This window comes from Coffea arabica, chromosome 5c (assembly GCF_036785885.1).
Source record: "Coffea arabica cultivar ET-39 chromosome 5c, Coffea Arabica ET-39 HiFi, whole genome shotgun sequence".
Lineage (NCBI taxonomy): Eukaryota > Viridiplantae > Streptophyta > Magnoliopsida > Gentianales > Rubiaceae > Coffea > Coffea arabica.
This window is the reverse complement of record NC_092319.1, coordinates 34,047,174-34,062,991: the sequence shown is the minus strand read 5'-3', so window position 1 is coordinate 34,062,991 and position 15,818 is coordinate 34,047,174. Positions and strand designations below refer to the sequence as shown.

Below are 15,818 nucleotides of genomic sequence, written 5' to 3'. Positions count from 1 at the left end.
TTACAAGATGTAATTAACATCAATAATTTGGTGGTCTAACATCACTCAACTGCTACCTTTCGTATGCCACATTGGTACTCTGTACAACATAATAGTACAAAAATCAAATCTCGTACCATACATCTATTTAGAAATATCATTTAGTTCGACAAAAAAAAAAAAAACTGCACTCTAATCGACTAATCTTTCTTTTCATTTTCTCAACAATCCATCCATTTCAATACATTTCTACTGATCCGGTAATTCCATTTCCATTTTTCACTTTTCCCATTTCTTTTTCCACTAATCACGACCAACACCTACATCCATGTCATCAACATTCAATTTTTCCATTTTCTACACTTTGCATGACAACTTCACTTTTGTAACTTGTTTGCTCGCCTGACTCCTATGTTCTCCATGCCACTCCTGCGTGCCTTTATTCTTTTCCTGTCTTTCCTGCCTTCGTCATTGATCCTACTTCTTTCCTCTACATCATCCTTTGTACACATTTGCCCTTCCATTTTATAGACTATTGTATTACATGACCCATTAAATTTTTTGGTTACATACATATGTAAGTATACTTAAAAAAATGCCTTTAATTTGGTTGCTAGGAATTCATTCCTATTTCACTCTGCCCCCTTCAATTGCTTTAGCTGCCCCTTAAGCCTTTTAAATCTTGGACTGCCACCATCATTTCCTCCAACTGCCACTTAAGATCTTTGCATCCTTTCCATACCAGGTTTTCTCAAAACAGATTTATTTCCCCGTCCATACATTGAACTGACATCTTCTTACACACCCTCAATTCCATGTCCTTTCCTACATCAAACCAACCTGTCACTTCTCTTTTCCTGGTGTTCTATTTAACCGCTATTGTGGGCCCCTTCATCTCTCACCATTTTGGACTTCGTGCTCGAAACCACTTCACACAACTTCGATTTCCATTCTCTCTTGTCTGTCCACCTGCCATTGGATGGTCAGAACTTTACCACAAAAATGGTAGATACATGGTTTTGGCTATGGTGGAAAGTGAACAGTTCTGCTCATTGTGGGTAGAACCAATATGAGAAGGCCAATAGTGCTTGGTAGGGCCGAGTAGAGGGAGACAGCCTAAAGCTATGCTATGAACAGGAAAGGGCAGTTGCTGGTGGGACCAAATACGAATGCAATTCATGTGTTGGGTAAAAAAAAACTTTTGATATTACAGGGGAAGCCCTTTTACAAATTTGGTCATCATAAAATGGCCCAATAATTGGAGATATTTTGGAAACTCTCCAGATATAGGGGACCCACCAAAAATAAAAAATAAATGGCATCAAAGAAACAAGAAAGAAAAGGCGGACCAAGAATAAAGAAAATGGTAAACTTTTTAAATATAGTGCTACAATTTTGTACTTGAAAAGAAAAAAATAATGACTCATAAGTTTTGTAGAAAGACGAGTTAATTAAGTGGAATGTAAAGATAAATCAAGGAATTAGAAATTTAGATGTGATTACATTATATGGCAATTAACGAATGCGGTAAATATTAGTATTATGAACAAAAATGTAATTAGAAATTGGATGAAAATTAAATTTTTGAATATGCGCATGCAAGAGTTGAAGTCCCCCATATTGTTTAAAAATGAGTAATAATGTTTCATTGTAATAAAAAATAAAACATATTGCATTAGTAAATAAATTTTTTATTTAAATAAAAACAAAAACAAAAACAAAAGAACTAAAGAAAATTTGTACCATGATACAAATGATGATTGCGACAAGTGTCAACTAATGAAATATTACTAGATTTAAAAAAAGATTTAGGTATTAACATGAGGCTCAGTTAGGCACAATTGAAAAGTTCGCTTGAATTTTCGGAATAAGGAGAAAGAAGGAGAGGGACAAAAAAATAAAAGAAAGTTAAGGGATTCGCTTAACGATTAATATTCTATATATTGATATTATATTTATTATCAGTTTTGGATGAATGACAACTATACAAATTTTAAATTTTAAATCTAATGAAACTATGAACTTAAATTATGTTAGTAATTAGCCAATTGAAATTAATTACCAAATAACTAATCACCACATCATATATATCCTTTACAAAAACTAATTTTGATTACTTCTACACACCTAGAACATATCATATGCAGTAATATAATATTAAACACCAATCATTCATTAACTATTCTTTTTCTTCACTTACAATTTCATGAATTTGGGGATTGCATTACATATTTCATGAATTTTCACAAAAAAAATTTATCTACACAAATTGTGCCATCAATCAAGTTTAGCATAAGTCAATTTGTTTCATGTACTTAGAAGGTGTTTGGTAAATTGGTTCCTCAAGGAATGAGTTTCAAAATTATTCATAGTGATACTTGTCATTTGATGAAGGTTAATACTTAATCGGAATGAGTTGATGGAGATCATAGGATCATTTTGTGATTGACCATTATTTTAAAAGGAATCAATATTTACTCACCAATGTAACTGATATTTTTAATTAAAAATAAAAATTTTAAAAATACTAGAAGAAATTAAAAGAGTGAAAAGAATTTAGAAAAAAGTGGGGAAAAAAAAAACCTATATTTTGTATTTTTAGTTATACAACACTCTATGGGTTTCAACAACAAAAAAATCCATTACTATTAACTGATAAATAATAATGATAGTGATAATGATCACAAAAGGTTAATTTAATTTGCATGGTTCAACAATCGATGATGATTAATTTATCAATTGAGTCTAATGTATATCTACATTTATTGTTATCCTTTAGAAAGCTCTACAGTTTTTTATTTCTCTGCTACATAATTTACTTACTACAACTGGTTGCCTTAACTTAGTTGGACCCACATGGCTTGGACAATGGTCCCACATTGAGTTGTTGTGATTGTAGTGGCTCTACCCACATTGGGAAGTTCATCCCATTTTCTACCATAGAATCAACCGTAGATACATCTATACCATATTGTAGAAAACCATAATTTTTGGGTTTTGGCTATGGTGGAAAGTGACCAGTTCTGCTCACTAGAGATGTTAATCGAATCGGGTAGCTCACGAGCCGAGCTCGACTCAGCTCGATAAGGGCTCGACTCAGCTCATTGCCCTTATCGGCTCGTTTATTGAAAGAAACAAGCCGAGCTTGAGTTCAACTGGATACTCGTTTAATAGACGAGCCGAGCTATGCTTGACTCGTTTAAGCTCGACAGGCTTGAATAGTAGGGGCATTAGCGTCATTTCATTGTGTATTTGATACTTTAACCTAATTCATTCTCCCGTTTCTAGCTCTAATTTTTTCTTTCCTCTTTCGGTCTTTCCTTTTCCCGTTCCACAGCCGCAGCCGCAGCCGCACTCTCCATTCTTACCACCGTCACCGACTCACCATTCCATCCATCATCTCACCTCTATCACCAATCCGTCCGCCATCTCACCGCCATCATTCAATCCGAGTTTACGAGCACCGTTTAGGGACGCACCACCACTTCTCGTGAATCCGTGGCCATACGAAGCCACCTCGGTAGAGCTAGGGTCTACGACCATATCCCGATTCGCTGCATAATCTGGTAACCATTTCTTGTCATTGCAATTTATTTTTGGTTTTAAGAGGCTGTGTGGGTTTTGGTTAATAGTGGATAGCCCCGTATCCCATATGGCTTCCTGCTTCTAGGTTTATCTCTGTGTTTTAACTAATGGGTCACATCAAATTTCTTGCTTTTTTTTCTAAGCATTATTGCTTTATCAGTATCAAATATATATAGTTAGGAGCAGTACCAAAAATGGTGCTTGGCTTGGATTGGATGGAAGGTGAAGACGGAAAAGAGAGTAGTAGATTCTGTGTCTTGGGTGCAAGTAAGAATTGGGTGTTTTTGGGCTGCTGCTCAAATTCAAAGGGACTGGGTAGTACTTAAGCGGATAGTCTAACAACAGCTGAAGATTGTGTTTTTTTAACTTATTCCGAGTTATTATTATTATTATTATTATTATATAATTGTGATGAAAGTTGGTATCATGGGATATGTAAGTGAATTGTAGTCCCCATTAAATGGAATGTCACTCCACTCTCTACTGTAAATATGGATGAGCCAAGTCTATGCTTTGTGTAATTCCTATGATCAACATGATTATATGATTAAATCCTCGGTGCATTGCTGCTACTATCATCATTTGAGGCTTCTGCACCTGGGCCTTTTTGAAATTGTCTTTGTTCATTTTTCTTGTTTCTCATCAAATTGCTTGCTATCATCACTGGAAATGGTACTCTGTACATACATAGGTGGCGGTGGTTACTCGCAGATAGATGGATAGATTACTGCTGCTGGGTAAAATCGACTGCTTTTATTAGATTAGATGATATGATCATACGTGGAGCATTCACATGAATGTTAGTATATAAGGGGAACGGATAGACGTGGTAAAATATTTTTGCTTCATAGTTTGAGTGTAATGTGGGCAAACAAATAACAAATGCTAAATGGAGTTATCCTGGAAAGGATATTCTTGCACTCGAGTTGCCTTTTCTGGTGGGGCCTTGACCAAGTCTTAAACTTGGTCAAAGTAATCAAGCCTTTGCCCCATTGCATATTTTTTGTTGCTTTTAAAATTTCAACCTATAACCATGGTAATTAGGTAAAGGCAGCTGTAACCAGTGTATATACATATATATGTAAGTATGTATCCTTGTATAAACCCTATATGTATACATATAAGTAAAATACTTTAATTGAGAATCTTGTGGTCTTAAACCATATAACAAATAGCGGACAAAACTTTAACAGAGCTAGTCATCTTCTTTTCTTTAGCATGTGATATTTCTTCCTGTTCTGCACTTTTGATTTAGCTTGACAGTGAAAGCATACTTGAACCTAGAAGATTCTGCAAGGCAAATATAAATTCAAGAAAACTTTCTTCATTTTAGTTTCTTCATTTCAACAAAACTAACTTTTTGTTTGGATTGCCATTTTTAAGAGTTTTTCTCTGTTATTTCATTAATCTGGATGTAAGCTTGAGAATTGAGATAGGAACAAGTTAAAGAAATGTTAAAACTGGCTTGAAAGGAGATTATTTCTTGGAATCTATTTTATTACTTTTGTACCTTATTTCTTAGAAATGTTATTCTAAATTTCTATTTTGGCTAATCAGAATCTGTATTGGTTATTGAATGTGTTTTGATTAAGGAATGTACAGCTCTCCATTCAATTCATTTCAAGGTTCATCATCAAGTCCTGTGATGGAGCAAAATAATGAAGACGTGGAACAATTGAACTATAACAAAGGAAAAGCTGATGAGATGAGTGAAGAAGAGATAGAAATGATAGAAGATGAGAGCAATGAAGGAGGACAGAAAGTAGATGGAGATGAAGGAGTTAGTCCTTTTGAGAAAAGCAAAGGAAGAAGAAATCCAGTATATGGGATGAAATGACAACAGTAGTGCTAGATAATGGGACAGTCAAAGTGAAGTGCAACCATTGCAAGGAACTTTTTGCCAAGAGTGCAACCGGAGCCACATCTTAGCACAAGAGACACTTGAATTCTTGCCTACAAAGAAAGCTGGCCATTGGGGAGCAAAACAAACAGAAGCAACAAGTGCTATCATTCACCGAAGGCCTAAGTGATGGTTCACTTCCATTACAAATTTCTCGTATGATCTTGCCAAGATAAGAGAGCTTGCATCACATATGATTCTTGCACATGAGCACACCTTTTCTATGATGGATCATGTAGTTTTCAACAAATTCATGAAAGCGGCTTCTCCATTTTATAAAAAGATTAATCGGTAGACTGTAAAGGAAGATTGCATTAGTACTTATACAATTGAAAAAGGAATAGTATTACCACAAATTTGTGGAAATCAGGTAAAAAAAATTCAATATATGGTTGTGACTGGTCATTTTGTTGAATCATTGTTGAAAGATGCTGGTAGGAATAGTATTACCACAATTTTGTGGAAATCTGGTAAAAAAAATTCAATATATGGTTGTGAATCATTGTTGAAAGGTGCTGGTAGGAATAGTATTACCACAAATTTGTGAAAATCTGGTAAAAAAAATTCAATATATGGTTGTGACTGGTCATTTTGTTGATTCTAATTGGGTGTTACAAAAGCGTGTGTTGAATTTTTGCAATGTTCCTCCTCCTCATACTGGAGTTATTATAGCTGATGCTCTAAGTAAGTGCTTTATTGATTAGGGGATTGAGAATAAGGTTTCAAGCATAATTGTTGATAATGTTTCATACAATGATATGTGCATTAGGAGACTTAGAGAGGATTTTTCTCTAAGAAAGAGATTAAATATTGGAGAAAATTTTTTTCATGTTAGATGTTGTGCACATATACTTAATCTCTTAGTGCAAGATGGTCTTGGTCAACTTGGTAGTGTGATTGATGTTGTTAGAGAATGGATAAAGTACTTAAACAATTCTGAATCTAGGCTTCTTGAATTTGCTAAAATTAAAAAAACAGCTTCAGTTGCCCTCTAGAAAGCTAATTTTGGACTGTCCAACAAGGTGGAATATCACATATTTGATGTTAGCTTTGGGTTTAGAGTTCAAGGATGTCTTTCCAAGATATGCAGACATTGACTCCAGATTTCACCATGTTCCTACTAATTTTGAGTGGATGAAAGTGGAAGAAGTGTGCAAATTTCTAGGAATATTTCATGAAATCACTGATATGATTTCTGGATCCGAGTATCCAACAGCTAACATTTTTCTTGTGGAGCTCTATAGGATTAAAGAGCTTTTAAATAAAAAAGCTCTTGACCCTTATGAGCATATTCGAGCTATGGCTGGAAGTATGTCTACTAAATTTGATAAGTATTGGGGGAAAAGTAATGTGCTGCTATCTTTGGGTGCAATTTTGGATCCGAGATACAAAATGTTTCTTATTAATCATGCTTTTCTGGTGATTTATGGTGAGGATGCAACTCCTAGATTCGTGGCTGAAATTAGAGACATTCTTTATGAGTTTTACAATGAATATATTGATTGTCACATTGTTTCCCATTCTGAACAACAACAGAGGCAGGTTGTAAAAAGGAGACAAAATGAAGGTTCTAGTTCTTCTAGTAAGAAAGCTAGTAAAATAATTGGACCAGCCATTTTAACTGGTAAAGAAAAGTTTCACATGCATGTTAGTGAAATTAACAGGGCTCCACCAGAAAAATCAGATTTGGTTGTTTATTTAGAGGAAAGTAGGTATGCTTGTGATGCAAATGCGAATCTGGATGTTTTGGCTTAGTGGAAAGGGGAAAGATTGAGATTTCCTATCTTGTCGAGGATGGTTGCCGATATACTCTCCGTTCCTGTTACAACTGTGCCTTCAGAATCTACCTTTAGCGCCGGAGGTAGAGTAATTGATGATCAATGAGCTTCTATGTCAGTTGAGACGGTGCAAATGTTGCTTTGCGGCAACGATTGGATCCGCAGTCTTCATGGCCTAAAGAATAAGTCTCGCATAAGTAATTGATTGGAGGTTTTTGTTGTTGTTACAGTTTCATTATATCTGATTTTCAAGAATTTTATAACTTTCATACTTTTGTTTTGTAGGAATCACTTGATGCGGTCGAATCAATCACATTTGAGGAAGTTGAACTTCCTGAATCATTCACAACCTGATTTGGTGGCTGTTGATGTTGCAAGGTGCAAGCTGATTCATTCACATGCTGATTTCCCAAGCTGATTTCGTTCAAAAGTTGCATCATTCACAAGTTGTTTTCACCCAAGAAAGTGTTTTTAACTCTTGGACAATTGAATGGTATCAAAGAAACATGAAAGAAAAGAGGATTGGGAATAAAGAAAATAGTGAACTTTTTAAATATAGTGCTACCATTTTGTACTTGAAACGAAAAAATTAATGACTCATAAATATTGTAGAAAGATAAGTTAATTAAGTGGAGTGTAATGATAAATGGAAGAATTAGAAATTTAGATGTGATTACATTATATGGCAATTAACGAAAGCGGTAAATGTTAGTATTATCAACAAAAATGTTATTAAAAATTTGATGAAAATTAAATTTTTGGATATGTGCATGTAGGAGTTGAAGTCCCCCTATATTGTTTAAACATGAGTAATAAGGTTTCATTGTAATAAAAATTAAAACATATTACATTGGTAAATAACCAAAGAAAATTTGTACCATGATACAAATGATGATTGTGACAGGTGTCAACTAATGAAATATTACTAGATTTAAAAAAATATTTAGGTATTAACATGAGAATCAGTTAGGCAATCATTCATTGATTTTTCTTTTTCTTTACTTACAATTGATCATGCTTTGGGGATTGCATCGCATATTTCATGAATTTTCACAAAAAAAATTTGTCTACACAAATTGTGCCATCAATCAAGTTTAGCATAAGTCAATTTGTTTCATGTACTTAGAAGGCATTTGTTAGGTAGGTTCCTCCAGGAATGAGTTTCAAAATTATTCATAGTGATACTTTTCGTTTGATTAAGTTTAATACTTAATTGGAATGAGTTGATGGATATCATAGGCTCATTTTGTGATTGACTATTATTTTAATAGGAAGTCAATATTTACTCACCAATGTAATTGATATTTTTAATTAAAAATAAAAAGTTAAAAAAGAGTGAAAAAAATTTAGAAAAAAAGTAGGGAAAAAAAATATAAACCTATATCTATATTTTTAGTTATAAACACTCTATGGGTTTCAACAAAAACATCCATTACTATTAACTGATAAATACTAATGATAGTGATAATGATCACAAAAGGTTAATTTAATTCGCATGGTTCAACAATATAGATGATGATTAATTTATCAATTGAGTCTAATGTATATCTACATTTCTTGTTATCCTTTAGAAAGCCCCACAGTTTTTATTTTTCTGCTACATAATTTACTTACTATAGCCGGTTGCCTTAACTTAGTTGGACCCACACGGCTTGGACAATGCTCCCACATTGAGTTGTAGCGATTGTAGTAGCTCTGCCCATGGTGGGAAGTTCATCCCACTTTCCACCATATAATCAACGTCCAAAATGGTATCCCAGTCAGCAAGTGCATTAAGTCAATGTAGAAGCAGAGAAATGGTTGCCCTTGGGACCAAGATTTGCTTACTTGGCATATGCACTATTCTATCAGCGGAGCGGAGAAAAGGAATGGATGACTAGTATAGAGAAAAGCTAAATCCAGCGGGTAAAGTAAGAAGAAACGTACAAAAGCTAAATCCAGGACGAGTATCGACAAGAATGAGAGTTCAAATGATAAACTTGATAAGCTTGATCAGCACCACCACCACCATCAAGAACCTTGTGTATACTTAGTACACAAAGAGAACGAGATCCAATGTCTCGTGAAAACAAGACCGAAGAAGATGGAAAAGAAAACATGGCAGCTTGGCTTGTCGGGATAAAAACGCTTCGAATTCAACCTTACACTCTCCCGCCACTTGGTAATTTCTTCTTCCTTCTTCTCTCAGTTTTTTATTTGGTAATGTCTTGAAATTTGTATTATCTTGAGTTATCATTGTATTATTTCCTGATCCACTGCATCATAGTTGTCGGAACTGTCTCACTACTCAGAAATTCTTCGTCACCTCAAAGTTGTCCTCTCAAATTTTAGTACCAGAGTTAATAAATCAAGTTGAAATATTAATTGTGAATTACAAAATTATACAATTTGTTTCTACTGTTTGAGGTCATCGCTCTTCACGTGATAGCATGAAGCATCATCTAACAAGATTTAGTGGTTCCATTAGGTAGCCCAGTGACTGACTGCGTTCTGCTCTTGATATATAAAGCTATTGCATACTTCCCACAACTATCGATGGCTATGAAAAAAGCAATTCAATCTATATAAGAAAATGATGAGTACTGTCAATTGAGCATAAAACAATCTATTATTTTCATGTGAGTTCACTGGTTTAGTTACGGAATTTAGGCCCTCATGACGCCAAAATTCGCATCAAAGCGGTTGGGATTTGCGGAAGTGATGTCCATCACTTCAAGGTAAACCACACAGTTCAAGTTTTGGAAGTTTAAACATATGCTAGTATATAACGGTGACTACTGCATTTTTTGGTGCTTCGCCTTAACATTATTAAAAGCTGATAGTATGGTTACTCTCGTCGTGTGTTCCATCCAGCACATGAGGTGCGCAAATTTTGTGGTAAAAAAGCCTATGGTAATCGGGCATGAATGCGCTGGTGTCGTAGAAGAAGTAGGCAGCCAAGTGAAGTCTCTCACTGTGGGCGATCGTGTTGCTTTGGAACCAGGCATTAGTTGCGGGAGATGCAATTCTTGCAGGGTTGGCCGCTATAATCTCTGCTCAGAAATGAAATTCTTTGGCTCTCCTCCAACTAATGGTTCTCTAGCCACTATGGTAACTTCAGCATAGCATTTTTGTTCTGAATCTTGAATCCTAATCCTATTCAAGTTAATTCAATTGCTGAAACTAGAGATTCATCGAGCTTAATTATCTCTTCTGCCCTGCTTAGCTTGAAAGTGACGGGGAAACTTGGATTATTAATAGTCGAAGATTTGATTTGTCATCGATTCAGTAGAATGTATTTCCTTTTTCTTTGCTGAACCAGGTCCTCCATCCTGCGAACTTGTGTTTCAAATTACCCGATAATGTAAGCTTAGAAGAAGGGGCGATGTGTGAACCTTTGAGCGTAGGAGTCCATGCTTGTCGGCGTGCTAATATTGGTCCAGAGACTAAAGTATTGATCGTGGGAGCAGGTCCAATAGGTCTGGTTAGTATGCTGGCAGCTCGAGCTTTTGGAGCCCCCAAAATAGTCATGGTTGACATAGATGATTGCCGCTTATCATTTGCCAAAAAGCTTGGTGCAGATGGAACAATCCTAGCTTCCACGAAGATTGAGGTTTTGAGCATCTGTGCAACTTCATTGACACATAAGATTTCATAAATTAATTTGTGTCTCGCTTTTCCAGATTGTCTAAATTTATGCAAATATACTGTGGTTTCAGGATGTGCAGGATGAAGTTATTCAGATTGAAAACGCAATCGGTGCCCGTGTTGATGTCAGCTTTGATTGTGTTGGTGTGGATAAGACCATGACAACTGCCCTGAGTGCTACTCGTGCCGGCGGGAAAGTATGCCTCGTGGGGCTTGCCCAGAGCCAAATGAGTATCCCTCTTACTCCAGCTGCCGCAAGGTAACTTGATAACTTTCCTGTTTCCATGATGCTCCCTTTCTAAAGCTTCTGGTTTTCATATTCTAGATATTCAGACCATAATTGTCGTTGTTCTCTATTGATCAGGGAAGTTGATGTTATAGGCATATTCAGGTACAGGAATACGTGGCCACTTTGCATCGACTTCTTAAGGACTGGCAAGATAGATGTGAAGCCTCTCATAACTCACAGATTTAGCTTTAGCCAGCAGGATGTGGAGAAAGCATTTGAAACCACAGCCCGGGGTGGTAATGCCATCAAGGTCATGTTTAATCTATAGCTTTGACAAATTGTGCGTTAAAAGTGTCAGACTGAGAGAGCTGGCTGGCTTTTCTTCCCCAGGGCTTCATGGCCAGCCAGCCACCAAATCTATCTGAATGTCCTTCCCTTTTCTGTGTGCTAAATAAATAACAGCAGATTTCTGCGATTAAGATATTGAAGTTGCTATCAGAGTTGCAATTGCCTTCAAAGATCTTGCTGTAAATTAGGATACAATTTGTAATATTGGTAATATGTGCAAGAAACGTCCTTCTCGATTGTGAAATAAGCACTATCCATGGCTTGAAAAAGGTCACCAGGCGTTGCCAGGAAAATGCTAGTTTTACCTTACAACATGAGGCAAGAAAGGTACAATCAGATCTCCATCTGTAAATGCTTGTCTAGCTTTGACAATAGATTTTTTCGTCATCAATTCTAAATCACCATTGCACGGCGGATAATTGCAGAATGCCCTGTCATGCCCAGTTACACATCAGAGCAATTTTAACAAAACGGAATATCAAAATTAGTGTAAAAAACTATGATGTGTTGTCCAAATGTTTAATGAAAGTCTTTTACTTGACAACAGGAAATAAGTTCTACAAAGTTACGTTAATCCAAAATAGCATCTCAACTAATTGAATTGGTATTGAAAGATTAAAAGACATAACCATAAAAGTAGAAGAAAATGGATTTATTAGGATAATTAATTGTAAATACAAATAAATGACTAAATATAAAATGGATTTATTTCTAATTCCCCTGCTAAAAAATCTTACAAAGGGGAAGAAAATTCAAAATCATAACTCCAATAGTATCCAAGGCTAGAGCTACCCGTACTCTTCATCATTCACATTTACAAAGAAGAGTGTATTAGAAAATTGCACATGACACATATTTTGTCATAGAACAAAGCATCAAGATAAGGAAAAAAAAAAAACAGCACTCATTGCGTGTTCTATACTTACCAAATACTCCCAAGTACTTGGCATAAAATCAACACATTTGTAGGGCAATATAGACTGGGTGTCTTTGCCAACCCAAAATCAACCAAGAAGTAGTAATGCAACTATATATCTATGGGCAGTATCAAAAGAAACATCTAAGGATTCCTTACGAATTAAAAACTTAAGACTAAAAGCTGAGCAAAATTTATTCACAATGTCTTACCAAGAGTTGACAATAATCTCCACAAAAATTATCATAGGACCAATTTTGACAGCCTAAAGTATATTGTTTCTCAGGTAGTTCGTCATATAGAGGAGTATGCTGCTTATAGATTCCAAGGACTAGTCCAAATTGTAGTCCTTTATTTGATCATCTCATATTTTAGGGAAAACCAAATTTTAGTTTATCAAATTGTCTATACCCTTAATTTCAGTAATTGGGGGTTATTTCAATTCCATCTAAAACACCACTTAGAAGCCAAAAACAGCACAAAAAAAAATAAAATAAAGAAGTCTTGGATACAATCATTGACAAAAAGTAAGGAAAAGCCAAAGATTGTTCCCAAGTGTGCAGAGCCGTTTATTTTTGCGGAGTCGAAGAATGCCACTCCAACCTTCCAAACTATTACTTTTTTCAAAGCCATAAAGAAACCAACCAAAGCCAACAAATTCACAATATGGGAACTTAAAACAAAAAAATGGAAAAAGCGGAACCTTTTAATGTCAGGGTTAATTCCTGTATTATTTTAAACATGACATTTCTCTTCAATATAGCGGCAGCAAACAATTCCAAGTAAATGTGATTCTCAGCCAGAACTACTAATTAAAAATTTAATTATCAATTGAGTATTTAACTATTCATCGGCAAATTGTACCCAAATAATAATCAGGTACAATTACATAATCATGGTGCTTCCCATCCCTTTCTCTGGTGAATATTTTATTCATCATCCTGTACATAATATTTGTAGATTTTTTTTTTATTATTTTCATTTTTCGCCACTGGTTAGTAAGTGAATAAGATACATATCGAATATAGTCCATAAATAATACATAGGACTCAGCAGTTGATGTATCAGGCAGCGTGCAACTTATTGTCTTCCACTCACTCCTAAAATATTGCAAATACATTATCAAGTTTCACTATAAAAAAATTATTCCCAGGCACTATAGAAAGCAAGAATTATGTAGAGCATAAAGATTCAATAATTTTGCGAGTAGAAGAACACAGTTAAAGACAAAAATGATTGACGATTATCAATAGCATTTTTTCTAAATGGAAGAACATATTTAATATAAACATGATTGACAATTATTAATAACACATAAATTATTAATAACACATAATATGACTTTCACATGATTAATAACTGCATTATTTTCAGTTTTATCATTTATTTTAATTTTCTTGGCAATATATCCAAAAAAAAAGGGGTAGGTTAAAATCCAAATCATATGAATAAGCGAAATTGAGAATTCAGTCAAACACAACAAAAGCTCTGGAAGTTTATTTCTATGAAAGAAATACCAAAACCGAAAAAAAAGCCACTATTGAAGCAGGAGTAATCTTCCTTTGGATGAGGAAATATTAAACATAAAAAACACCAGAACTATCAATTAAAAATAATTTAAAAAAAAAACATAAAAGCCTAAGCAAAAACTAACAAAGCTTATCATCGAGAAAGAGCATAAAGTCCTAAACCTTTTCATCAAACCAACCTAATCCCCTGTCATCAAATTTATGATAGCTAGTTTTCTATTTATGCATGTATTCACCACCGGATCACTACCTTTTAGGGAAAAAAAAATGAACTTAACATAGTTCATGTTAACCCAACATCATCCACACGAAGTGCACGTCCGTAATAGAAAGGCCAATTTGGTGCCATAGGAAGAAGCAGCCTATACTATCAACAAAACATCCTTAAGACAATAATTACCATTTAGGCATTTTCATCTGTCTCCTGAAATAATAATGTCATATGCTACCGTCATCTTCTCTCCCCTGATTACAAGCTCAACCTGAAATCGCTTAGGATAAAAAAAGTTTAAATCATCTTCCTTATCAGCTATTACTTAGAAATCAACAGCGAAGTGGGGAAAGAAATCCTAGTCCAAGAAAAAGTAGATATAACATGGTATATAAAGAAGAAATGACAAACTTAAGTATTAGTTTGTCACAACTTTCATAACTTCCTAGAAGTTGAACAAATGATTGCACAAACATAAACTATTATAACATGCATTTATAGGTTAACAACGAAATAACTACAATCTTGGTTGGCAAAAGGATACTATAATAAATACCATAGAGGAGAGAAGAGATGGTCTAAAACCAAAGTAAAGTCCAAAGGCAAGGTTTTCAGAACTTTCATTCCTTTATGTCTGAGTACACTTAGAGGTAGGAAACAAGACGTATAACTATCGAAAAATAAAAAGTTACAGCAATCTTTTGTCATACTTCACTAAGATTGCCGGGGTTTAGTTAAAATTGTTCTTAGCTGTCCAACAAAACAAGAATGATTCCAATCCCTACTCAACCACTTTAACTTGTCATTCCAACGATAAAGACGAGAGTGCTAATGGGGGGCATAATAAGAAAAAAAAACGATCTATTGCTTCATCATATATGTGACAATGCAAGCGGAGAGTGTAAGTCTTATAGCCCTAACTTCTTAATCAATCTCTAATAAGTAGTCTTCTACCACAATATAACCAAAGTAATAATTAAAATTAAATCTAGGAACATAATTTTTTTTTTTTTTTTTTTTTACCAAACCAGCCTTTTTCACTCAACATTTTCACCATGTCTAGGAGGCCCCTTCACCTTAGATTACAAATTGTACATTTCCCAGAACCCAAAATCCAGCTTACCATATTTATCTGGATGTACTTAGGTTTTTCCACGGTTAGAGGTATTAAGTTGATTAAGTTGTGCACTTGAAATGTAAATCTCCTACCCCAAGGCACTTCCATTGTCCTTTATTAATGAAGGAATGTACCTTTACAATTATAGAACTCCCAAAACGAGTAATAAGCTGAGAAGAATAAGGTTGGAGTGCAGGGCCACGGGAAAAAAAAATTATTGATTAAAGTCTTCTATTACATTTCAAGAGAGTTACTGTGCTTAGCTTGTGAATAATCCGCAAGATGAACAATATAGATTATGCATTACCATTCATCCTCCAATGCCAACAAAATTCTGTCACTTTAATCTCCTTTTTCGATAAAATAAGATAAAATGTTTCTGTTTTTTTTTTCAAAATACTTTTGTTTCTAAGGCGTGGCAGCAGTGTACAAGTAGGACTCTTCTGATCATTCAATTTTTAAAATCTCCAATTCAAACTGAACATAGAGCGTGGGCACGTGCTGTTGAATGGAGTGTTCTGGAAAATCTTTCCATGTTGCTAGGAAACCATATGAAACTAAGGTGTGGGCATGTTTTATCTCAAATTCAAAACTAAACA

The 15,818-nt window shown here is 34.8% G+C and overlaps 2 protein-coding genes across 3 annotated transcripts; both read left to right on the top strand.

The window, feature by feature from the left end:
* The first annotated feature begins 5,158 nt into the window (after positions 1-5,158).
* On the top strand, positions 5,159-7,219 carry LOC113689302 (zinc finger BED domain-containing protein RICESLEEPER 1-like). The gene is made up of 3 exons (XM_027207093.2): positions 5,159-5,383; positions 6,169-6,386; positions 6,487-7,219. The coding sequence occupies exons 1-3, from the start codon at positions 5,159-5,161 to the stop codon at positions 7,217-7,219; spliced, it is 1,176 nt and encodes a 391-aa protein (XP_027062894.2).
* A 1,872-nt stretch (positions 7,220-9,091) lies between these two features.
* Positions 9,092-11,693, top strand: LOC113688900 (L-idonate 5-dehydrogenase-like). 2 transcript variants are annotated; one of them, XM_027206721.2, is made up of 6 exons: positions 9,092-9,403; positions 9,892-9,959; positions 10,096-10,332; positions 10,544-10,834; positions 10,941-11,128; positions 11,234-11,693. In XM_027206721.2, the coding sequence occupies exons 1-6, from the start codon at positions 9,298-9,300 to the stop codon at positions 11,424-11,426; spliced, it is 1,083 nt and encodes a 360-aa protein (XP_027062522.1). In that variant the 5' UTR covers positions 9,092-9,297; the 3' UTR covers positions 11,427-11,693. The 2 variants fall into 2 exon arrangements, with proteins under 2 accessions (XP_027062522.1, XP_071906880.1); XM_072050779.1 differs by lacking the exon at positions 9,892-9,959 and having other exon boundaries at positions 9,099-9,403.
* Positions 11,694-15,818: the final 4,125 nt, after the last annotated feature.